At 38.0% G+C, this 26859-nt stretch overlaps 1 protein-coding gene and 1 long non-coding RNA gene across 12 annotated transcripts in view; one reads left to right on the top strand and one right to left on the bottom strand.

Moving 5' to 3' along the window:
• The window catches only part of SYT1 (synaptotagmin 1), a 537260-nt gene that overhangs the window by 388357 nt on the left and 122044 nt on the right, over nt 1-26859 (top strand). For 4 of the 5 annotated variants that reach the window (XM_077845608.1, XM_077845610.1, XM_077845609.1 and 1 more), the window contains 3 exons: nt 600-722; nt 4551-4718; nt 7990-8157. In XM_077845608.1, the coding sequence (XP_077701734.1) occupies nt 600-722; nt 4551-4718; nt 7990-8157 (459 nt within the window). The remainder of the gene's footprint in view (nt 1-599; nt 723-4550; nt 4719-7989; nt 8158-26859) is intronic. The other variant, XM_077845607.1, reaches the window with a different exon arrangement.
• LOC144282230 (uncharacterized) overlaps nt 1-26859 on the bottom strand; it is a 304549-nt gene that overhangs the window by 146545 nt on the left and 131145 nt on the right. The window contains exon 4 of one of the 7 annotated variants that reach the window (XR_013350577.1): nt 1282-2258. The exons of the other annotated variants lie outside the window; for them this stretch is intronic. This is a non-coding gene — a long non-coding RNA (uncharacterized LOC144282230). Of the gene's footprint in view, nt 1-1281; nt 2259-26859 lie in introns of those variants that run through there. 7 annotated transcript variants of the gene reach the window in all.

Consider the following 26859-nt stretch of genomic DNA (forward strand, 5'->3'; position numbering starts at 1 on the left):
ATTTTTCTCTCAACATGCATTTGCTGGTGGCATGTTTCTTCCACTTTTTCCATAACCATTATAAATGTATATGTGAAACTTAGGAAATGGAAATTCTTGGAGAATCACTTACTCAGCTACCTTTCTCATAGGAAACAAGGCAAGAAAAGGCCACGCATTTCATATAAATACTCCGCTGCATGTAACAATGGTGTTTTACATGATGCTTAGCTTAGATTTCTTTCAACTACATGAATGTGAAACCTGGCCTGGTTAATAGCATGTTTATCATACCTCCGAAAGAAGCGGTTTTAACCAAAGCCAAACATTTTACCAAAGTGGACATTTTCTTTGCAACAACTTTACATTTTTCGCTTGCAATATTCTGAGGGGCTTCTTCCATTGCTTTCATGTTGCTTGCTGATTGGGAAGAAAATTCCGTGCACCAGTGGAATTTTAAAAATCTATAAGCAGCAAATGTGAATGTGTGTCAGACAAATGGATTTCCAGCATCTTAGTGCTTGCTTCTAACAGCTTGGAAGTGTAACCACAGGCCCAGGTTGATGTGGGTTTCACTGAATTCACTTGAATTCATGTATCATTCGTTTCCCTACTCCTAGGCTCTAAAGGACGATGATGCTGAAACTGGATTGACTGATGGCGAAGAAAAGGAAGAGCCCAAGGAAGAGGAGAAATTGGGCAAACTTCAATATTCACTGGATTATGATTTCCAGAATAACCAGGTCTGAGGGCTTGGGGGGGGTGGGGGATGAATTCTAATTCCATTATGTTTTCTGAAATTACCAAGTAGGAATTGAAGCAAGATACTTCTTAAAACATTTCGTGTGCCGCGAGGGGAAAATGCAATTATCAAAGCTATTGATGAAATAATTTCTAAGTACAGGCAGTCCCCTACTTGCTAATTTAACCTCTGGTAATTAGAATTCACAGTATTCAACCGATTACATCTACTTATGGCACTTAGAGCAGGCAAGCAGAATACAAATGAACTTGGCAAGTCGTCCAGTCTGTTTCTGACGGCTCCCAGCCAGTCTGGCTCCCACTGGCCCATCAGCCTGAGCTCCAACAATCGCCCTTGGAATTCATGGCATTAGATCCAAACAGGGCGAGGAACTGTTGAAACAAACCACCATTCAACCAAAGCTTTATTTTATTTTTTATTGGAGTTCAATTTGCCAACATATAGCATAACACCCAGTGCTCATCCCGCTAAGTGGCCCCCCAGTGCCCGTCACCCAGTCACCCCCACCCCTGCCCACCTCCCCTTCCACCACCCCTTGTTCGTTTCCCAGAGTTAGGAGTCTCTCATGTTCTGTCACTCTCACTGATATTTTCACTCATTTTCTCTCCTTCCCCTTTATTCCCTTTCACTATTTTTTATATTCCCCAAATGAATGAGACCATATAATGTTTGTCCTTCTCCAACTGACTTACTTCACTCAGCATAATACCCTCCAGTTCCATCCACGTTGAAGCAAATGGTGGGTATTTGTCATTTCTAATGGCTGAGTAATATTCCATTGTATACATAAACCACATCTTCTTTATCCATTCATCTTTCGATGGACACCGAGGCTCCTTCCACAGTTTGGCTATTGTGGACATTGCTGCTAGAAACATCGGGGTGCAGGTGTCCCTGCGTTTCATTGCATCTGTATCTTTGGGGTAAATCCCCAGCAGTGCAATTGCTGGGTCGTAGGGCAGGTCTATTTTTGACTCTTTGAGGAACCTCCACACAGTTTTCCAGAGTGACTACACCAGTTCACATTCCCACCAACAGCGTAAGAGGGTTCCCTTTTCTCCGCATCCTCTCCAATATTTGTGGTTTCCTGCCTTGTTAATTTTCCCCATTCTCACTGGTGTGAGGTGGTATCTCATTGTGGTTTTGATTTGTATTTCCCTGATGGCAAGTGATGCAGAGCATTTTCTCATGTGCATGTTGGCCATGTCTATGTCTTCCTCTGTGAGATTTCTCTTCATGTCTTTTGCCCATTTCATGATTGGATTGTTTGTTTCTTTGGTGTTGAGTTTAATAAGTTCTTTATAGATCTTGGAAACTAGCCCTTTATCTGATATGTCATTTGCAAATATCTTCTCCCATTCTGTAGGTTGTCTCTGAGTTATGTTGACTGTATCCTTTGCTGTGCGAAAGCTTCTTATCTTGATGAAGTCCCAATAACAATTTAAATAATGTCTTCACTTTCTGAATTTCCAAAGGGTTCCTCCTCATGGAGAATGTACTGATACACTCTACCACACTAAAAAAAAAAAAAATGTATAGCCCTGGCGAGTTATTTCATAATATATTCCAGAAAGCTGCATTTTGGTTACAGATACAAGCTTAGAAGTATGGATTTACACACATTTATAGATATACCATTTATAGTGAGTTAAATAGGGCATTTGAGATCATGTCTACCCCAGCTACCAAAATTTGGCAATCAGGAGTTGGTTGAGAGCAAAATTTCCTAATATTTACATATTCTGAGAAAGATAAAGGTCAGTGTATATTATCTTAACATGTAACATTTCTTCCAGAAATGTAACGTGACTTTAAATATTATCCAGTATTTTTTTCACTAATTTATTCTATTCATATTATCCAGTAGAAGTCTAGGGTTAGTCACCCTGGTTAGTCATAATTTTGAAACTTTAAAATTAGCTTGAGTACTTTAAGTATCATTTCACAAAGCATTTTTAAAAAAATAGCACTGATTTTTTTTCTCAAATATAATGAGTGCTTTCACTGTTCCCCCTCTGGCAAACATCATATTTTTTAAAAGGTATTTCATTTTGACGATCTAGAAGATTCCACCTGACAAAATATCTTTTTAATTAATATGCATCGATTTTTCTAAGTGTTCCCGGCTAATCTGATTTATAAAATGATCCCTATGAGTCATGGAAGATAAAGTATGAGGAACTTTATATATTAAGCTATAGTCAAATACACACGTTGGCTTACCAAAACTGAAGTCAACCCTGAAGTACTCTAAGTGAGAAGCTCTCCTGGCAGAGGGAAATGTGATACTCACCGCAAGCACAAGAGTGGGGGGTGTAAAGTAACTCCACCCCTTATCACCAAAACATCCAAAAATCTTTGAAATGTAAAGTCATCTAGGTTTAAGGAGTTTAGGTTATATCATTAGTGCATTCCCTGCCCCAAAGAACATTTATTTTAAGAAGCAAGAAAGAGAAAATAGAACCTTGCTTCTTCACATTGCCGTCTAAAGGCAAGTTGCAGCAAACACCAACTTGGCAAACCAAGAGACATACATGCTTTTGTTAATCATGTCTTTATAGTCTGACGTCTATTTTCGCTGTTTTTTGACCATCTCTCTGTGTTTTGCTACAATCCAGCACTCTTACTGCTACTCTTGTATGATGATGTCACAGATATATGGGGCATTAAAATGGAAACATCCAGAGTACTGGTCCTAGTAAAAAATTAGGCCAACTAGCCAATGTGCTCTTACAAACATGGTGGGTCAGTTTTACAGAAAATGAATGTGCCCCCTTTTTTTTTTTTTTTAAAGGAAGTGAATTGTGTTTCTACTCTATTTGGCAAAAAAAATATCACAGATTCAAATTTTCAGGCCTGATGTGAAAAGCTATAATGTAACTGCATTGACTGACAAGTAGAGATCTTGAATGCCTTTGAATAAAGGTCTACTTTTGTTTCCCATGTGAACCTAAACTGGTCTGTGATACAAAATGTCTGATGACAGGGCATCTAAAACAGCCCACTCACATCTTTTCATTTCCTTTGTGAAAACATCAACAATGCCAGCCTACACTCACATTCATAGTAAGACAGGAATGTATCACTGAGAAAACAGATATGGAGAAATCTCTGCATTTGAAGAAAATCAGAAACTTAAGTCATTTAGCATTAAAAATCGTATCTGGAATCTCACTTTCACTTATGTGAAGCTGAAATTACACTTCTTTGATTCCACGTCCTATATTTAATTTCAGAATAAGTAACCATTTTACTCTAAGTTAAAATAAAAAGTAGGCAACATACAAATAAAGATCAAATATGATAGAAACTTCCATATCTTCTTTTTATCTCAAAAGGCTACCCAGTTTCGAAGAAATTTCTATTTTGCTGGTCTGAAGTTTTGAGTTCAGAACAAAAATTTCCTACTTTGTAATCATAGACCTGTTATCATTTAACGATTTATTTCCACTTACAAATCATGCCCTGGAAAGAAAAATAATGCACAAGGGCTTTTAGCAACTGGAAAGTTATTTGATTGCAATCCTTTTGCAAATATGAATTCCATATTTAACTGTAATCAGCAACCTTTTAAAAGCCTCTTTTGTGCTTAAAACCAGGCTTCCTAGAGCCCGCCTCTGTCATAATTGGGTTTCTGAAGTCTATATGGCTTGCTTCACTTGCCTTCTGTGTTAAGACCGGTAAGAGAAATAAAAGTTTATTGAAAGCAAAGAGGAGGAGAGAGAGATCACAATATCCAACACTGCAAACAACCCCATCTTTTCCCAAAGGTCCACCAATGTTTGTTTGCTGTATTCTCTCATTTCAGCTGCTGGTAGGGATTATCCAGGCTGCCGAGCTGCCCGCCTTAGACATGGGGGGCACATCTGATCCCTATGTGAAAGTGTTTCTGCTGCCCGATAAAAAGAAGAAATTTGAGACAAAAGTCCACCGAAAGACCCTTAATCCTGTCTTCAATGAGCAATTCACTTTCAAGGTATTTTTTTTTTTTTGTACTTACTAATAACTTTTCCTCTGTGGTTCTTAAAGACAGATCTCATCCTGACACGTCCATAGACATGCACATAGCCATGCGATCAGAGGCTCACAAATGAGTCTATTCAGAATATTTAAAATTCTTATCTTCAGTCCCCTGAGGATCCTACACTGCATTTAGATTTGGTCAAAGTAGGATTCAGCTCAGCCATTTCGGAATGGAATATAGATTGGAATATGACAGGGATGTCATTCACATCTAAAAAGGGAGGGAGGTCGGCTTCAAGTGAGCAAATGGACTTGGACATTGCCCCCTCTCTGAAAGAAAGCCAAAGCACTAATGAAATTATTATTTTTCTAAGTCTCAAAGTTCCTGAGAATAAATCACAATCACAGAACAAAGCAAAGCTGTGTTCCACTGTTTAAATGGTACAAATTGGTTTTACTCTCACTGCAAAATTCTGGGTGTGCAGGGGGCAATCCAAGCACACAAAACCATTCTTAACCTATCAATAAAAAGAAGAGGAACCTATTATCTTTCTGCATTTCTAGCATTTTCCCTTGACTCTCATTTCTTCCCTAGTGTTCTTCATCTTGTTGAGACACCTCAGTTGACAAACAGTAACAAAGAGAGATTCTGGCCATATAATAATACTTGGACAGGAAAATGTGCTCTGCGGGCCTCAGGCAACTCTCTGCATACACAAGCTCTTGTCTCGAAGTCATGCGTAAAAACAGTTCTTTGGTAGCTATCTTTAATATGTGAAAAAAATTTTAATGCATTACTTAAAATAATACATTTCTGAAAAATGAAAGGTCTGTGAATATGCCAGCAGGCAGATTCAAAATCACTCATCTATCAGTCAGGCTTCGCAACAGCATGTGCCTCATGTTGGCAAATACTGCATATAAAATAAATGGATGAAACTGAGGGCATAAGTCATTTTCTCGAGCCTTGTTTCCAATTTTGTAAAAGAGCAGTGTCTTTCTATTCACTCTGAAATTTGAGGTTTTAAGTCAAAATGATCCCCAACGTACTGTCAGTAATCTTACCTAAAAAACTACACTAGTCTATGTCCAGAAAGCTCATTCTATGCCCACAGTAACAATAAAAACATTCTGAAATTACTCAGCTTCTGAAGAACTAATCACCATGGCCAAAACGCCACAAAATGAAAATAAAACTAATAAAATATTGCAAATGGTAATCACAATCATACTATTTGACTATGTTTTAATCTTAATTTAAGGTCAGCAGTTTCTAGCCACAATTTAGCAGCAGAGTCTTAAATTATTTGAAATACTAAGGAAGCTTTCTGTTTTGAGTTACCTGTATGTTAACTCAAAGGAAGAAAAAAAATGTATTGCTACAACTTGAGTAATTTCTGCGGCTTCAAGTTTAATTACTGAAATTTTTTAAATGCCTCTAAAATTTTATCAGGTTCCATTTTATTTCAAGAACGTTGATCAAACCATAAATCAATCCAAAGTGTAATATATTTTGATACACTTAAGGACCATGCTGCTGTTTCCAGAGAATTGCTTAATTTCGCCAGTAAATGCTGTAGATTATGCATCTTGAAATGCCAATAGGCAAGATGATAGAAGAACAGGAGCGTAATAGTTTAAAGAGGATCGGCTTTAAAATGGAGTTAAAATCCACTTGACATGAACTTGACATGCTCCAACCTAAATGGTTCTTTGCCTCAAAACAAACTCCCACCTGAAGGAGCTACTAATCATTCGAATCGCAAATACAGAAGCGCCTACTGTGTTAGCACCGTGCTAAATGCCTCAGGTATTCATTCAGCCTCAAACAGCCTTGTGAAGTGGGCTCTATTATTATCACTATTTGGTAGATGAATATTGTGAAGTTGATTCACTTGTCCCGGGCCTTTCAGCTGGAAAGTGGGAAAACCTAGGCCCAAGACAGCCTAACACCAAGACAAGTCCAAGAATGTTTGGACTAACGTTCTTTCAGTAGAATCACCAAAAAATCCAGGGTGATTTCAGAAATAATATGAAATTTTAAAAGTTTATCCTCATTTCCTCATTCTAAAATTCATCTCTTCCTTTGAAATCAGTGGTTTGGAGGGTTTTTTTTTTTTCTTCTAAAATGGAAAAAGTATTGTTCCTACATTTTAATCAAAGTATTTTAATCAGACTCCAAATAGATGACAATTAAGTGACAAAAAAACAAACTCTTAAACTAAAATTTCTTATACATATATGGTCAAATATGCTTCCCTCCCCTTCCTTTAATATACAGAGTTCATGGAGAAATGTTTGATGGAGCAAAGACAACCATTTACACTGATAAATAAAAATTGATTGAAACTTCAATACAAGTCTAAACAATTTCTTAATTAGGCATTTCTACCCAGTTACTGAAGTGTAGCTTACTTAGAATGCACTACTTTCTCTGCATATTAAAAATGTCACTAATAAAAATCCCAACCCATAGCATCTGTCCCAGATCTTTCTGAACAGCTGGAGAATTCATCAGTTCTTGGCCTTTTGCCATGACTTATCCTAAAGTGTCATACCTAAGAATGAACTTCAAGATCTATATTACAATGCATCTCTGATACTCAAAACATCAATTTTCTAGTCAGCTCTTGTCAATCAGTAAATTATTTTAGGCAATAGGTGAGGCAACTTGTGAATTTCATTTAAATCCTTTCTGACTTCTAGCACGTCCTTTCCTAAATCACTACTCCATTCAACTGTGGCATCCAAATGGCTCGAAAGAGTTAACAGAACTTTTGAAGCAAGTTTTGTACCCCAAATAAGCTATACCCTGACAATGTAACTAATCATAACAATGATTAGAAAAATCTTCTACAAGTAAAACTCACACGGTCAAATGCAATTAAGCTTGGTTTATTCTTCTATTAAATAAATTCCCACCTGAAAGAGCTACTAATCATTCAAATGATAAATATTTAAGTGCCTACTGTGTGCCAACACCACTAAACCTTAAAGTGTTCATAGCATGACTAATAGCAAGACTTATTATCATTAATGCTAACAACTTCAAGAACTTTAGGATAAAGTAATAAAAATGACTATGGCTAAGTCTCTATTTTTCTCCTAACTTAAGCCTTGAGCAGTTATTCAAGTGATTCACTTAAAAAAAAAAAAAAAAAAAAAAAGCATGATTATACCGTTTTGTTTATCCAGCTTGAGTATTAAAATTAAATACTGTAAACAAGTAACCTGTTTTAAGCTTTTTTGTGACCAGATTTTTATCTTCACCTCTTTTTATTTAGGTGCCGTACTCAGAACTGGGAGGCAAAACCCTGGTGATGGCTGTGTATGATTTTGATCGTTTCTCCAAGCATGACATCATTGGGGAATTTAAAGTCCCCATGAACACAGTGGATTTCGGTCATGTAACTGAGGAGTGGCGCGATCTGCAAAGTGCGGAGAAGGAAGAGGTAAGGAAGACATTAGCTTTTTTAATATGACAAGCTGTACTTGCCAGTTGCTGCTCACATTATAACCTACTGAGAGATGCTCTCTACGAAGGATGATGTGGGACTCTAGCTGCTGACAGCTGGCAAAATAGGGTTAAGGGATTGCATAACCTCATTAAAAAGTATACAGGTCTTCTGGGTCTTATTTGAAAGAAAAGAGAAAGATTTATGCACTGTGTCTATTGAGAATTCCCTGGACACACACACACACACACACACACACGCCCACTATCTGTTACTAAAAAGCTTACAAAATGCCAGACACGCACACATCTACTTTTTTAAAAGGACAGTGAAAAATCATCTTATTCTTTGTATTTTTTCCACAATCATTTTGTGTTTTCTACATAGGTTATGTAGCTATTAAACAGAAATAAAAGAGCACTTTTCCCTTGATTATTTCTGCATACCACAGACTGTTCATTGTTTCTCCTACAGATATCAGGGCATGATGGGTGGAATATCAAATATAATTCACAAAGGCTGATATTAAAATCCATTTTTTAAATGACTCACATTTTTATAGTACTCTTCACATTGTTTTTTTCCCAGTTTTAATAGTTCAGCCCAGGATTTTTCTGTGATTTAAAATGGGAAGTTCAATATCCTTAGTGCATTTAAACTACATAATAATCAATTCTATTTGATTATGCTATGCCTGCCTCGTGCTTTTCTGTGCAAATGTCTCAACAGGCCAATATCAGAAAGGCAAACAAGTCTAGCTTCTCTGATTTCCTAAGGCGACTCCTTTTCTAGCCATTTTTGGGTCCTGACAATCCCTTGGGGAGATTATACACCCATGGGATTGTCAACAGCCTCCATCCTTCAGGATCCCTAAGACTGTGTAAGGTGTGATCACTTTGAGTCCACTAGGGAGATCAAAGAGTGGCTCAAGCCTTCTGAGAAATTCAACCAAGCCTATCACCTCGGAGTCCTCTCAACCTAATATTTTCTGGGACCAGTGAAACTAAGTGAGGCTTTAGAGCAGGTTTGTTGATTGCTATACCGAAATCAAATCTTATTAGTGCTCTAAGATTATTATGTGGTTGTAAAAAAGGAATAAAAAGTATTTGAGTTAAGCCCTACTTTCCTTTTGGAAAGAAAGATATATAACTTAACCAAATATATTAGTTTAAATTAGATTCTTGGATATTGAAATGAATTTAGTCCCACTGTGGATATTCAAAAACTACCCAAGGATAATATTGAGTTTTTAAATTTTGTTATTTTTATAAGTAGTTCTTCTCTTTGAATGAACTAATATCAATATCAAATCCAACATCTCTTTGAAAAGAATCACTTGATTATAATGTTTCTAATCATTTCACAAAGTAATGAGTTGTTTCATTGAATTTTTATATTTCATTGAAATGTTTTACTCTGTAAATGCCTTGCAGTTGGGGTGCAAAGTGGGACTGTAACAAATATTAACTGAAGGGTTTTCATTAGCTGATTGGCTAATGGTTAGCTTATTGGTTAAGTGTTGAAATATGACCCACTCGGGGCACCTGGGTGGCTCAGTTAGGTTAAGCATCTGCCTTCAGCTCAGGTCATCATCTCAGGATCCTGGGATTGAGCCCCATGTCCTTGGACTCCCATTCAGCAGGGAACCTGCTTCTCCCTCTTCCTCCGCCCCTCTCCTGCTCATTCTCTCTCTCTCTCTCTCTCTCAAGTAAATAAAATCTAAAACAAAAAAAAAAAAAAAATGACCCACTCTTGCTTCAAAATGGCTCCTGGTCCACAGTTCCTGGCTCATACCCCTCACTTTCACCTGATAACTATCAAGTGATGGTGGTATTCCAAGATCACACTGGACTGGGTTTCTGAAAAGCTGACCAGTATTTTTGCCTGAGTTAAGAAAATGAAAGCCATTGAGCGGTTTTCCTCTTTCAAAAATTCTCTGAATATGGGCAGAGTTTGAGACTTGACAGTAAGCTGACCGGCTTACCTCTAAAATCTAAGAGTAGATAGACTGCCTCCAAAGAGTCACATTTTTCTTCTCACCCTCTTACTTGCCCTCTTCTTTCTCTCTGTTCTATTTTTCTTCTTCATGTCTTTTCTCCCTAAGACTTTTTGTAGCCCAACTCATTCAAAAATATTATATGGATAAATATCCACATACATTGTAGTATATAGTATCCACTATACATTGCTACATTTCTGGAACTGTGTAGGTACTAAAGAAAGTGAAACAACACTGCTCTTGCTCTCATGGTGTACAGTGTGGTCTCCTCGTCCTTCCCCATGTTAGTGTTTGCCTTGTTTATTGTCAGTGACCCTGGTTTCTGGTCATCTTGGAGATCAACCACTCCTGGGTTTCAATTCTGATGAGTCCATTTACTAGCTCAGAGAAGTTGGACATATCACTTGAGCTCTCTAAAATTCAGTTTTTTGATCAAGAAAGTGGTTTAACATTATCTACCCCTTGTTTTCAGATTAAGTAGGACAGAGTATAAAGTGCCTAGTATAGAGCCCAATATGTGAGAAGTGTTCTGCAAGCAAGAAATCTCCCATTCTTTCTTCTTGGCCACTCTTTTTTGTGTTCTCTTTCACTTTGTGTTTTTACCTTCCTATTCATTCTGGCCTTTCCCCTCTATCCAAATCTACTTCTCTCCTTTTTCTCATCACCATTGTATTTACTGAACGTCTCCGCAAGTTTTTAATGGGAAATAATTCTACAAGTACATTCTTAAACTCCTGAGACTTCCCTCATTGATATCTACTTAGGAATAGTAATTTTTGGTTTGAAATTGAGTGACTATTTTCTTTTATCATGTTATAGGAAGTCTCATAAAACAGATATCTAGCTTACAAAGTACCTCTGGATGACTAGAACCAGGTATAAACTTCTCATAATAAATGAAGTGAGATTCCAATCACATTTTTTTTACCTGAAGAATTATTCTTGCTGATATATGCTCTATTTTTTTTCATGCTACTGTCCATTAACTGCAGAAAATTATAGTTGTGTGAATGAATTGCAGTCTTAAATTGACTTTGGTTCTCACAATTTTAAAGATATTGTTTTTCTGTTCTACATGAACAATTCTTCTCATGATTTTCATTTTTCTTCATCTCAAAGTGTTAAGTATTATTTTTAATATCATAATGAGTGGAAGATATCTACAAAAGAGGGGAAAAAGGAATTCAAGAAACAGCTTTGGAATCTAGAAACTGAACCACTCATCACAGTAGTCTGGTTCAGGGTGACAACTGGATTTAAACAGGTTAAATCCAACGCACTGAGACCCAACCCTGTGATTTTTGGCTTTGTTGCCAGAAAGCTGAAAAATATAAAAGTCATAAGATGATGAAGCAACAATGCAAGTTAAAAATTTGTTATTTTAGCAATCAACTAAATGTGCAAGCGATTTAGGGAAGGAGCCTTACCTGAAAGTTACCAAACACATGTTGAAAACGTAAGGTGTGTCAAAGAGATAAGCTACGCCAGGAAGAGCCCTAGCGAGCACATGGCTCCCACTGGTAGATTCTAGCCCTTAGGGAAAGCATTTCTGGTTAGGTTTCCATTCTGACTTGATAAGTTTCTCTGACAGAATCAAAGCCACCTTACTGGTTTAAGTTCACCCACATTCTCTCTCCTTCCACCTCCCAACAGATGAAGATGGAATTTGACTTTATGGACCACTAGATCTTTTTCTTCCTTTTGTTTCTTTAAAACAGAAATGTATATCCTCGGAGTGGAGAGACAGTAACATAAAACTTATTTTCCCTTTTTTTTAGAATAGAGTCTCAAAAAACATCCTTTTACAAAAGGTTTTTAGTCACTTATTTGCAAAACGTTTCTAGTATGTATAACTTCAGGCTATGTTCTTGAGGTATTCTTCTTAATCATTCAAAAAATATTGATGCCACCCACAAGTCAAACCTGAACCCAACCTTCAAGCTTTTAGAATAGTCCATTAACGTGAGACAGCTGCTTACTTATTTCAGATGGTACAATCAATGGCTATCATTCCATTTTTCTTTTTAAATTTTATTTATCATTTAGAAATTGTCTCAGTTCTGTACCCCAGCATCATCTGTAGTCCAGCGTCTTTAAAGCACTTAGATCCTTTTTATTTTATCATTTTGTCCCTAATTTTTAATGTACTTTTAACCCCCATGGCCTCCACTATTTATCTCTAAAGACAGCATAAGAAATAGATACTACCAGAAAACAACTGAGGGTTTTTTGATTTTCGAGTAAGTCTAGCTTATGACTTTACCAGTACTATTCTTTTTCCTCCATTAGAGAATAAGTCTATCACCTCTGCTTTGTGTAGAATTCATTAAAGAGTGATTTTTAAATGAGATTCTGTAATCCAGTGCAAATGGAAAAAAAATTGATTGCTGAATTAAAGCTAGTTGAGACATAATTTAATTAGTACCCAAGCAGAAGGGAAGAGAAACTACTTTAGTGCCTTAATAGAAAATCAATTTTGCAACAAAATTTCACATTTTTAAGCCTAATTAGAAAAACATTTACTTCACAGGAAAGCATTTGGACAATACATATTCAGTCAAATGGCAAAAGCTGTTCAGCATCCAATGGTAAATTACTTGATATTTCTTTGGAATGGGTTAAACTCATCATTCCTTATGACATATTTTATGTCCAAAGATCATAAAAGAACTGATGTTATTTCTAAGTATACTTAGCAGTCAGATGGTAACTCATGCCCTCTGAGAGTCTCTGCAAAATAAATCAATGCCCTGAAAGAAAATCCTCACAAAAGGTTAACTGGTGGAATTTTAAACATAGATGCCAATAAGAACCTTCCTTGTCATTCACAAACTATCTCATTAGAGAAATCCAACAAAGACACTTATTTTGATCCATAACATTCCAGAAATTTATATTTATTTGTCTTTGCTTCCTTGTGCATCTTTTACCCCTTCCCCTTTCACCCCTGCCCAGACTCTAAGCTTCATCCCAACAGTGGCCATATCTGTTGTTCCCCACTATGAAACCAGTTTGATCACAGAAGCAAGCACATAGTAGGTGTGCAAAAATATTTTTTTTAAGATTTTATTTATTTATTTATGATAGAGAGAGGAGAGGCAGAGACACAGGCAGAGGGAGAAGCAGGCTCCATGCCGGGAGCCCAATGCAGGACTCAACCCCGGGTCTCCATGATCATGCCCTGGGCCAAGGCAGGCGCCAAACCGCTGAGCCACCCAGGGATCCCACCAAAATATTTTTGATCGAAGGAATACAGGAAGGTGTTTATTATGCTGTGAGATGTTTCAAAATTCTCTTCTGAAAGTCCATATCAATAACAGTAATTCTGGGGATGCCTCACGGGCTCAATCCCTTAAGCATCTGCCTTGGGCTCCAGTCATGATCCCATGGTCCTGGAATCAAGCCTCACATCAGGCTCCCTGCTCCATGGAAAGCCTGCTTCTCCCTCTCCCTCTGCTTGTTGCTCCCATCTGTATGTGTGTTTGCTCTCTATGTCAAACAAAATCTTTAAAAAATAATAATAGTAATTCTATTCTTGTATAAATGAAGTCCAGAGTTTCTGAAAGCTCATCAACAAAATATCCTAGCACTAAACAATGAAAATTGTTTGATGCCTTTTTGAGTATTTTGATCTGTTTCTTAAAGATTTCATTTATTTACTTGAGAGAAAGAGAGAGCGAGCGTGCAAGTGAGTGGGGGTAGGACAGAGACAGAGAATCTCAAGCAGACTCCATGTTGACCATGGGGTCCAATGCGGGGCTCTATCTCATAACGCATGAGATCATCACCTGAGTCAAAACCAAGAATTGGATGCTTAACCGACTGAGCCACCCAGGCACCCCGGTCTGTTTCTTTTAAAAGAGAGGCAGTTAGATGCTTAGCCAAACCACTGTTGTTACTGCTTTTGTTGATGGTCATAAAAATGACAGTTGTTTTTGTTAAGGTTTATTCAGTATGTCGTTCTTTTTAACCTTCTTGTCACCCTGTTTCCATGATGCAGAGAGAGCTTGCAATTTAGCTTAGTTTAACTTTATCTGAAGTTAAGACTTAGTTAAATCTATGATGTAAGTCTCTGCTTGCAACATGGAAATTTACCGAGAAGGAAGTGGAAAAGAATCAGCTCCAAGGAGAATTCAAAGAATATAAACAAATATCTAAGTTTATCATGGAGTATTTATTGCTAGTTAGATTTATAACAGAGTAGGTATGATACAGTGGTACTGAGTTGTCTTATATTAAGACCATGATATATTTAATGCATTTAGTATGAGACTTCAAACATAATAATTCCATTTCAACTATTACAAAAGTAGAATTGCCCTTGATTTTTTGGTATGTTTTTGGCCATAGCTATGGTTTACTTGATTTTGAGTCTTTGGTCAGAATTTCAAATCATATCTATATTGCTATGCATAGTAAGTATTATCTGCTCCACGATGTGGTTTCTGAGAACATCATAGGAAAAAGCAAGTAACTTGAAATATCCCTCTAGTGTGTAGTGTATAATTTGATTGCCTTTCTAGTTAAAAAGACTTTTCATGCACAAATGGACAAAACCAAATTCTCACTTCACTGAGTTTCTAAATGAAAATTTAATATCATTTTATTTTTCATTGTGAATTCTCTAGAAAAATAACCTAAATTTAGACTTTAAAGAATGAAATTGGAGAAATGAATGGGAGACTGAATATTTTCAAAATACCCTTTGATGACCTTGCATTGTCATAGTTTAACCTGCTGCATTACCCTCCCCTTCACAACTCTCACCACCCAGACACCCCTGCTTTCATTTCCAAAATTCACATTCATTAAAACTTACTTTAACTTCTCTACCTAAGCTATAAACACAAGTAATAGTAAAAGCTACCTTTTATGAGTGTCCACTGAATGCCAACAAAAGTAATTCTCACAGCACTCTTCAAAACTGGCGTTATTATATCTGTTTTACAAAATGAAGGGATAAGACCTGAAGCCAAGCAAAGTCTAAGCAATTTCTCCAAGTTCATACAACCAATGCCAGAGCTAAAATCCAAACACAGGTCTCAAGCCTATACTCTTTCTGTTTAAACATACCATCTTCATTAGACAATCTTTTCCAGTCTTTTCAGCCCCAAAATATACCTGTAAATTCTTTTTTTTTTGTAAATTCAAATGCAAAAACAGAAAACTAACTGATGCAGACTAGTTTTTCTCAGCTTTGGTCTTTTTTTTCCCCCAGAGTCTTGACATTTGGTGAGTTTTTTTTTTTTTTTTTTTTTTTGACAACTTGCAACTGGTTAAAGCCTCCATATATATTTTCCCTCTCAAATTTACAATACATTGCAAATGTATGTAACATAGCAAAAAAAACCAGCTCTGGCATTTTGTTACTTCTTAATATTTCACAAATACTCAGCATGAATTCCTGCCCAAGATACAAAGTCTTAAATACAAAGGTACTCATTAACACAAACATGTTATTATTTACTCATGAGTGCTAATGAATTTAATGAAGGCAGAAGGATTTTGCTTTCCATTTTAAAAAAAATTCTTCATTAAATAGAATATAAATTCCCATTTATTCATTTAAAATATATTGAGTATCTGTGAAATCAGTATATAAAAGTATATTGCAAAGTGTATAAAGTATATAAAACAGATAATTAAGCATCACATATGGGAAGTGGCAATAATAGTAACAAAACTTTATAATGCAAAATTACAAAAGCTTCAGGAAGAGCCAAGTAAGAAGTATAAATTCAAATGTACCATATGTTTTAAACAAGAAAAGGTATGGACAGGGAAGCTCCACTGAAGACTTGAAAAACGTGAACCAGTCTTTAAACAGGAGAATTTGAATAGGCAGAAAGAAATGGAGGATGCCCTCCAGAAATGAAAAAAAAGATCAGCAAAAGCAAATTTAAAGAGCTGAGACTGCCAATGACAGGCCCACTAAGAGTGAAGTGAAAGCTTGAATAGATAACCTCCAACCGAATAAATAAGACTCGAGTAGTTTAGTGACAGTTTGTCCCTTAAATATCAGCCTGATGAATCTAGACTTGGGTCACTAAGTGAAGCTTGTTCTTCCCAAAGATTAAGAGTTGGAATAGGAGACCCAGACACACATCTGCGCCAGACACACTACTAACTGCTTTTCCTACACTATTTCATGTAATTCTTGGGGGCAGTCCTATGGGGCAACTCTTCTTACCCCTATTTCACTTAGTAGAAAATATAATTTGCCTAAAGCCACCCAGGAAATAAAACAACAGAGCACAGATTTAGACTCAGGTCGGCCTGAATCAGCAGCCCGTTTTCTCTCTACTATATTGCCGCTCAGTTGACTAAAGCTCAGTGAGTACAAGGATGCTGTCTATCTCATTTACCTGATCTCCAGGACCTAGCACTGCATCTTGAACATCCAAAGTCCTTAATTGTTTCCAACTGAATTGAACAAATTAGAATCAAATGAGAATTTTATTTATCAAACATACATCCTGAGTTTTACCACCTTCAGGGAAGTCATGTTTGAAGGATGCCCTGGTATCCGTATGGTATTTTTGAATTCTATTTCCTCTCTCCAGAAGTCTTTCTTAGTGTACAGTACATTCTTTTCTCCTCGATAGTGACTTGTTTTTGTCTCCACAAGGTAATTTTTACCTTCACCTTTGCCATAAACTAATTAGGGTCAAGTAGGAGTTGATGATCAAATTGAGAAAAATAGTTTTAGTTACTGTGGTAAAATAAAGATGATGAATGTTCTTGTAAGATTTATATTCTGACTCTGACCAAATGTTTTGAACATCGGCATCATTTTGTGGCCTCTCAAGTGGGTCACCGTGGGAAAAATTATTAGGAGATACAAGTTCTGACACATAAAATACTAAGGAATCCAACTGTTTTAATAGAAACTGATGTAGGGGTTAGTTTTCCTTTTAACTCAAAGAATATAAGGGTTTTCAGTTAAGTTTCGATTAAAGCAAAGTGGTTTAGAAGCATAGATTTTTGAATATGGATTGGTAGAGCAGCAAGTGAAGAGTGGGAGTCGAAATGGGAACAAACAAACAAACAAAAAAAAGAAATGGGAACAAACAGAAAACCGAAGAATGAGAAAAAGAACACAGATCAGAGCAGTCTTGCCTACATCAGGTTTATTACTGAAATAGTGAAGAGGTTTTTGAGTGGGAAACGTGACTGATGCAGGAGAGTGTCTTAGTCTGTTGTGACCTCCATCTTCCACACAGTTGGATCTTTTGCAATGTAATCCTTTCTGGAGGAGTTTATCGTATGTTTTGGAACACTTTTTTATTATCTTGTTTATGAATTCTTCACACTAAATGTTTTTACCTTCTCTCTTACTCCTACCACACTCTAAGCAGGCCAAATGTTTGTACTGTGAAATCTGTAATCCTTACAATCTGTTACTCTGCAAGTAGATGAAATGTCAGCAATGGAGTTGTACTGTGTGTAGTACAGAATAAAGGAGAATGAGAACTCACTGAAAAACATGAGCTCGAATAATTAAGAGATAAAAGAGAAGGAGCATCCCCCACCCACACTTGTTTTAAACAAGGCTAAAAGTTTTTTTATGAATTTTACAAACAAGAGTCTTTAAATCATTGTTAATTTTATTCACTTATTCCCTTATTTATTCAACATATATATAGAAAGCCCCTTTTATGAGCCAGGGACCGGACTAGTTTGCAAGAATGCAATGGTGAAGGAGACAGACCCATTCAGCTTAGTCAGTTATACTTTAATGGTGAAACAGCACTGTAGGGGAGATTTAAAGCTCTGGACCTGGACTCAACCTACCCAGACCCAACCATGACTCCCCTTGCTATTGGTGTGTCCTTGGGCTTGTTACTTAACCCTTCTGTAAAATGGGTTATTACCTACCTGCATGAGCTATCGTACACTCCAAACGAGAAAATTCACATGAAGCACGTAGAATAATTCTTGGAACCTAACAAACTCAAATAAATGTCATTCTTATTATTGGGAACACAGACCAGTGCCCTTCTTTCCTTGTCAGCAGAAAAACCATTGCTCTGACCTGTATCTTTCGTCTTATGAAGAGAGTTGGACAGACTAAGGGTTCAGAGAGCTTTCACTGTCATGCATGTTTTGATAAAAAGGAGGTATCTGAGCTTAGACCTCATGTCTGAGAGACTGTGGGGCATGGAAAGAGAGCATAAATGATAACGCAGGGTAAGACTTACCATGCAGGAGTGGAAGATGGCATAACACAACACGGCCCCAATGACTGTGCACCGCTCTATGCCCTGACACCACAAAAAAGAACTCAAAGTTCAGGCGCTCCTATAAGCCAAAAAAACTGACCATAACTAGTGTTTGCAAGAATGTGGAAAAATCAAAACCCTCATGCATTTCTAGTGGGAAAATAAGATGGGGTAGCCACTTGGGAAAAAGTTTAATAGTTCCCCAAAATATTAAATGGAGAGTCATCCTATGACCCAGCAATTCAACTCCTGAGTATATACTCAAGAGAAATGGAGACACATGGCCACACCAAAAAAAAAAACAAAAACAAAAACCTGCATGAGAATGTTCACAGCAGTATTTTTCATAATTGCCAAAAAGTAGAAAGCACTCAAATTTCCATCAGCTGGTAAGTAGTATAAACATGCTATATCCACACAACAGAATACTTTTCAGCCACACACCAAAAAAGAAATGCTGCACTGATACATGCTCCAACATGGATGAACTAGAATAGACAAATCCACAGACAGGAAGCAGACTAATGGTTGCCAAGGGCTGCGAGTTGTGGGGGAGGAATGAATAATAACCACTAATGGGTATGGGTTTCTTTGTGGGGTGATGAAAAGATTCTAAAATTAGATAGTGGTGATGGTTACACATTTCCACAGATACCAAAATCCATTGAATTATACACTTTTTAAGAGGATGAATTTTATGTCAGGTGAATTATATCTCTGGAAAGCAGCTTTTAAAAAAGAGTTTCAAGCACTGAAACCCGAAATATGGAAGCATGATGTCTGACGTTGATTGAGAGCTTCATTTGAAACAGCACTCAGGGGTGCTGGGAGTTCTCTCCTGATGTGGTTTGAAAAGTTTAGAGATGCTTCCTCAAAATATTCTAGTTTCCCTTTGAACCACAGCATTTGTCTCCAAGATCATGCTCCTCACCACATGACTTGATTTAAAGTCATGATTTAAAGTCAATACTAAGATCCCCAGGCCATGTGGCTAGCCAACGAGAACTCAGGAATTCAAACACGTTTTTTTTTCTGATTCCAAAGTCATGTTTCTACTGGCCTCTGCCTCTCGGGGTAGAAAGCGTGAGCCTTAATTCTCCTGACATAAAAACACTGCTTGAAATATGAAGACTAATCCATTTATAGCCTGTCTTCATACCATAGCTTCTCAGATTCTCCAAGTCATTTGCTTGCTCCTTTCTGGACCTTTTCTAGCAACATTACACCTTTTTTGAAGTAGAAGCTGATAGATAATAAAATGCACTCCTATGAAATGTACAATTCAATGCCTCTTGACAGTTTTGTCCACCAGTATTACCACCACTCCAGGCAAGCTGCAGAACGTTTCTTGCCCCCAACAAGTCCCACATGCCTCTTTGCAATCAATCCCCAGCTCCTAGAGGTAATTTGTTCTGCTTTTTCTCACCATGGATTAACTTGTCTGTTCTTGAACTACATGTAAACGGAATCATGCTATTTTGTGTCTGGCTTCTTTTTCTTCCAGATGTTTCTGAGATCCTTCCTACAGTTGCATATGCAGCAGTTCACTCCTTATTACTTAGTATGAATAGGCCACAATTTATCCATTTTCGTGTTGATGGACTTTTGGCATTGTTTTCCAATTTTGAAATATGATGAACAAAGCTGTCATAAATGTACAGCTTCCTGTGGACACATGTTTTCATTTCACCTAGCACTGCCAGGTCATATGTAAACATATATCATGCATTTTTAAGCTAAAGAGACCAGAACCCCAGGTAATAGTCTATGTAGGAAAACACTGTGATACTCACTGTCTGAGATTCAATAGCACTTTCTTCTCATTCTAAGGAGCCTCCCTGATGATGCTCGGCTCTCTTTTGCCTTTGACCCTGGCAGTGTATTATCTATGTGATACCACACGCTCGACACATCATTACCCACAGCTTTGGTTTCCAGGTGGAAGTGCTTAGCCACATAACATGCTCATACATGGAAAGATGCCTTGTTCACCTGTTTCGTCAACAACACAGGTGGAGTATGAGCTCCTTATAAGTAAGGAAAGTATTTCCTTTTGCACAACATAGGAGTTAAATTTCAGGAAAAAGTGTGGCGCGGGTCAAATGAGGATGTAATTCAGGGTCCAAATCCCATAAACTTTTTGAACCTCATTTCTTTATCTGAAAAATGTAATATAGATTATGTACTTTTATGTTTGAAAATTGTTTCTTCCAATGATTTTCAGTAAATATAGAGTCAGGTAACCCGTTAAAACAACCTAATTTTAGAATATTTCCATCACCCCAAAAAGAAACTTCATACCCATTTGCAATCACTCCTATTCCTATGCTCTGTCCAGAGGCCACTGTTAATCTACTTTCTACCTCTATGGATTAGCCTATTCTAGACATTGCATATCAGTGTAATCCTGTAATACGTGGCCTTAAAAAGACTGAGACACCTGAGTGGCTCTGCTGGTTAAGCATCCAACTCTTGATTTCAGCTCAGGTCATGATCTCAGGGTTTTGAGATGCAGCCCCATGTGAGGCTCTGCGCTGGACGTGGAATCTGCTTAAGATTTTCTCTCTCTCTCTCTCTCTCTGTCTCTCTCTCTCTCTCTCCCCCCCTTTTCCTCCCTGCCCCAAGCCCCTCTCCCCCCTGCTCCCATCCCCACCTTGTGCTCTCCACCCCCCAAAAAAAGTCTAATGTCAAATAAATTCCTAAAATAAACAGACACCTTGAGTAATGAATCACTGTTTCATGGGGAAAAGTCCACTGTTTGCTGTTTAACAGTTTCAGGTATTTCCCCTCTCGCTGTAGGGCCAGTGATGGTCTCAATATCCCTGGGCCACTTCTGCCCACCCTTTCCAGATTTCAGGTGTCTGCAGGCAAAGTGGAATGGCACTTAAGCTTTTGGAAAAGCCAAGGGAAGAATTCTCTGTCGGTCTGCTTCCAACAGAACGACCGTTGGCACCTGCTGGGTCCTGCCAGCTTCATCTCCTCTCTTCCCTGTTCTTGGTCTCTTGACAAGAGGGAACTTAGGGAACAAATAAACTGTGTAGCTTTTTTGTTCCACTTTCAATGTCCCTCGAGTCACTAATACTGTGCAATTATATTCTCCGCGAGATGGCTGGGTATACGTCACTGTGCTCACCGGCGCGTCGTTCTCCTGGGCTCCAGGAGCTGGCAAATTTCTGGCTTGGAAAACAAGAGAGCCTGGGGCGGGAGGAGAACTCAGAGCCCAGCAAACCCAAGCCACAGGCAAACCATCTAGTGTACCCTTAAAATGCTTAGAGGGTGGTGTTCTTAGAAGTCCTGCCTTCCGTCCTAGAGTGAGCCCCTGCTTTTTTAACATCCTTTCTGAAAGTAACTTCTAAACCTGTATCTCTTTTCATGTGGAACACAGTCAGTTTATATTTAAAGATAATTTTCTGGACTTCAGGTAGACCGGAGTGCGGGGATGAGTATCTGGAAGTGAAGCACAAGGGCCCACAGACAATGCTATTAAAAAGGAAGGAGTTTTTTTGTTTTTGTTTTTGTTTTTGGAAAATACTTGTAGCCCAGTCTTCTCATTCTCAAAGTTTCAAACACTTTGGAATGTGGCAAGAGGCCGTGTTTACCAAAAGTTAAGCAACTGCTCTTTAGTTTAAGATGTTGTTTCTACATAAATAAATCAATATTCTGACAAGGCACTCCCCTGAAGTTGTGCTCTCTGCTAGTGTTTGAGGAGAGAAGGGGGAAAAAATGCCTTTCTGGAACCAGCATGTCAGGAGTAGTCTGTTCTTAATTGTATCTCAGTGTCAAAAAATAAAAATAAAGTGAGATTAGAATTTAAAATAGGTCAAGAGTCTGGAGTAGTTATATGTTTTGAAGATAGAACACATTTTTGAACAGCTTAAGCCATCAAGAGAGAATGCAGACAGCCTTTGAAATACTTGCCTAATATAAAATCAACATCTATGTTTAACTTAGATTCTGAGGAGAGATGTATGCTCTGTTTGAGGTCACTGACTTTCCAAGTACTATCATACTGATATTTTGTTTATATTGAGGCCATGTTTGAAAATCACATAAAGGCTATGGGACCTGCATGTCACGGTAGGCTTGCCTGATTTTAGGGGGGGAAGCCATTCCTGTTTCTATTTGGTACACTGTATTTGCAAAGCTCTGTTACCTGGAAAAACCAGGTAGAGCAAGGCTTACCATATTTAAATGCACATCTCTTGAGGGTTTATATGAGCCAGGCAAGCACTGTGCCAAGTATGGTAGCTCATTGACTCTTCATAATGACACTATGGGTAGTTATTATTCCAAATGTATAGACAAAGAAGCCAAAACACAGAGAAGTTAAAAATTGCACCAGGTCCTGTAGCTAATGGGATGGCTGAAACTCAGACTTTTGTCTGACTCCAAACACTCATCCTTTCTGCTAAACAGCCTCTGAGAAGCAGGTTATAGGGCCTGTGCTAGGGATATTTTAATCTGCAAACACACGAACACACTGCACATGTCCTACAGTTTGCTTCCCTGACTCTGTTCTCCCAACTCCAAGGCCACTACCATGCTGTGCAAACGGAGAGCTGCAACAGCCTGCCTCGGTTTGCCGCCCTTATTACCAAGTCTCTGAGCTGCTCCCAGACTTTCTGGGGCAGTCTTTCAGTGGCATAGATAGACCTGTGAAAGGTCCCACAGAAGATTCACATGTTTCTGCTCCCAAGTCTCTCCATCCCATCCTAGGATTTGTTCCATTCCATTATGCTCCAAGTTCCTGGAAACAGGAAATCATTGCTTCCATGTCTTTCTCTGCCTTTCCCTATAGCGGGTATGATGATGAACAGGGAACAGGACGTCCTACCTTACAATCATGAATAAAACACTAAAGATTATGGAAACGTCTTAATGTTCTCCAATGTTTAATTAGAAACAATGGAATGTACAGACTTTTTTTTTTTTTTTTTGGAAAACAAGATATCTTTGTATGCTTAGAGTTCTCTAAGCCCCTATTATTCATAAAGCAATAGAAGAAGCTCCTTATTAACATCCAATTCTCTAGTCAGATACTGAGCTCTGCAGAAGTATGCAATTTTTGTCATTGCTAAAATCATTTTTAAAGAGCAATTTGCCAAAAATGGATGATTCCCCTATAAAATAATACAATTTGAAATATGGCACTATCCTCCTAGATTTCCATTTCAAAACCCTAACTCTTACAAGAAAAGGAAAAAGGACAGAAAAAAGCAAAAGCTACCTCTTATGAAACTAGATGATTACTAAATGAATGCCATCTAGTATCCAATTTGTTCTTTCTTCAAATCTCAAAGTTTCATATTTTGAAAAAGCCATTTTAGCATTCCCACCTGGAGATTTTCATGTCATCTTTGTAATAGGAGTTCCTTTAACCAGTTTCACATACAACTTGGCCAAATTTTTAAATATTTCTTTATGTCGGGTCTGAATTTTAGTGGGATAACTAGCCTTTATGAAATGAGTCATGGCTGGTGTCATTTCCAATCATGATTTTTCAAAGCCCTGCAAAGTTGCTGCCAATGCGGGAAACCACATCTGGCACCATCTATATCAGATGATTTCTGGAGACCTGGATTCTTGTCACCACCGCCACTGCCACCACCACCACCACCACCACCCCCAAACCCAACCTCTTCTACCTGCTAGCTTGTGCTCCCTCTTCATAAATTCCCTAATTTGGAGATTCCAATTGCTCATCAGTTTCCTTGGGAAGAAAAATAACTTACAAATTCAATTCAAATGTAAAATAAGTAAGTACAGTAGCTCATGCAATCTCACCAACTGTATGATAGTTAACCAAGTTTGCAAATAAAGAGAGGAGGCTCACAGAGGCTAAGAAACTTGTCCAAAATCACATAATGAGGAAGTATGACCAGAAATTCAAAGTCCATGGGTTTGACTTGTTCCAAAGTCCACATTAATTGTTATTTCTTCTATTTTGAAGTTCTTTTAGACCAAGGACTTCATATCAAATTCCTAGCACTGGAAGTTAGGAATGATTAGAGGAATGTATAAGGGACCTTGGTAATGAACTCATTAAGACCTTCAGCACATGATTCTGGTGGCCTTTTATGTGGTTTTTTTTTTTTAAATGGACTGAGAGACACCTGGGTGACTCAGTCAGTTAAACATCTGACTCTTGATTTTGGCTCAGGTCATGATCTTAAGAGGTGGTGAGATCAAGCCCCACATGGAACTCTGTGCTCAGCTGGAGCCTGCTAGAGATTCTCTCTCTCTCTCTCTCTCTCTCTGCCCCTCCTGCTGCCTGCTCTTGCTCTCGCTCGTGAGCTATCTAAAATAAATAAATAAATCTCTTTAAAAAATGGATTAAGGTTTTTCCTGAAGAAGTAATCAGTATCAGAAAGGTGCCTCTTTAAATTCCATGTGAGTCTGAGTTCCTGTACTTCACTCCTGGGTATGGTAAATGAAAGGAAATTATTTAGCTCAGTGACTATTACTCCAAATACAACAGGGCTAAACCTGAAGATAGAAAAGAGCTGAGACCTAGCTAAATTTTTAACAAGGCTGATTTAAGGCAGAGCTGCTCTTTGGGGCATTTGGTTCAAGTCTGAGATAAGTACTTACACCAGGATGTGTTGTACAAGTCACCAGGGGATGATCTCATGGCAAAACCCAGTACACAATCTCAAAGATCAAACCTCCTTTCAGATTCTCATGTTCTACACATAATGAATTCAGTGCCTTGGGCTAGAACTTATATAACTGGGAGCAAAAATCAGCTCCTCATTGTAACTTCTACAGGAAGGTAATGCTTGAGACACAGAGTGATCTGTGGAGCACAGAGCCCCTTGCCCAGTGAAGTTAGAGCGCCAGGACGCCAAATAGGAAGCTGAGGCTGGGAGCAGATCTGGGAAGAGAGCGGAGCATTGTCTGGCTCCAGCCCAGGTGCTGACCAGCCATCTAGCACCACCCCTCCCAGCCCTGCCAATGTTCTCTAAGAAAAGGCTTCAGGCTGCCTCCTTTCTGGATAAAATCGTAGGCACTTGGACTTCAGAACTGACAGTGGAAATGGTTCAAATCCTCAATGCAAGCTCTGGCGAACTTAAACCAAGATTTTGTAAATGTTAAGTTAAGCTCAACTCTCTCAAAGAGTTTAAGACCTAAATTATTCAAATAAATTCTGAGACTGTGACAGTTAAGGACTAATCTATCCCCAAACAGAAACTGCCACTGACATCCTCTATGCTTCATCCTTCCGATTAAAAGCTCTGAGATTACTTTCTTACTTAAAAAGCCATGTCTGTCTGGATTTTCTCTCATGCCCCACATATTTTAACTTGTATTAGTTCACATTTGCCCCCCAAAATGTAGATCATTAAGCAAATGATGAGTTTAAGATTTACATGATCTCCGTTCTTCTGAGTGTCACAATGAATATGATTAATATTGCCTCACATTTGCATTGACACTTTCATGTGTGCTGGAGGCCACTGGGACTCAGCTCTATGCTTCTGAACCAAATTCTGTCCTCCCTCAAGTCTCAGGGCTTGGCCTCTGCGGTAGCCACCCATCTGATTTGGCCTCTCATAAAAGAACTAGATTCTCTTTCGCAAAATGAGGGAACAGAGTATTTCATGTCCATTTAAAATATCCATTTAAGGCAGCTTACCATGACCTTCTCAAGCCACTGGGGTCCAAATAAAAAGAAAGGCGTTCAAATGTGGCATGGAAACCAAAAAAGAGCCTCCTGACAGTGTTGAATGTTGAAACAGCTCTCTAAAAGAGCCTACCTCTCTGGAGGCTTTTTAAAAATAAGAATTGGGACATGGGTTTGTAGTCCTGCTTCAAGGTAAGGGAATAGACAAGGTGATCTCTCATGGGATCTACTAGCCTGGTGATTCATCAAAGATGTTTAAAAAACAAAGCCATGAAAGAAACAGAGCTCTGGCATCGATCTAAATCAAGGCTTACATGGACTTTCTCTTTTTTTTTAAACTCCTAATCTCTCCTTGCATTTTCATAAGACCTATCTCAGTAGGACATACCCTCTACAATTACTTTGACAAACAACAGTATCAGTACTTATGTTTTTAGTCTCTTTCAAAGTAATCAATTTTTGACAATGAAAAATAGCTGAAACCGACTCCTAAAGCTCTGGACCACAGTGATAGATCTGGGGAGTTGATTAAGCAAAGTGAGTTTCCATATATCAGCCCCTCTCTAACTTTCTTGGGCAAGTGCCCATGGGCAGCATATTCTCAGTAGAAAGTTAAGACAGATACAATAAAAACAGGAGTCGTGTCATGGTGACTTTCCCAGCAGGTACCTTGTAAAGAAAGGTACCAGGTAAAAAAAAAAAAATTTTTTCTTTTTTATGTTTAATGAGGAGTACTTGCAGCAAAAAAAAAAAAAAAGAAGAAGAAGAAGAAAGAGAAAGAAGAAAGAAAGAAAGAAAGAAAGAAAGAAAGAAAGAAAGAAAGAGAAAGAAAAGAAGAAAAGAAAAGAAAAGAA

This window comes from Canis aureus, chromosome 13 (assembly GCF_053574225.1).
Source record: "Canis aureus isolate CA01 chromosome 13, VMU_Caureus_v.1.0, whole genome shotgun sequence".
In the NCBI taxonomy this organism is placed as follows: domain Eukaryota; kingdom Metazoa; phylum Chordata; class Mammalia; order Carnivora; family Canidae; genus Canis; species Canis aureus.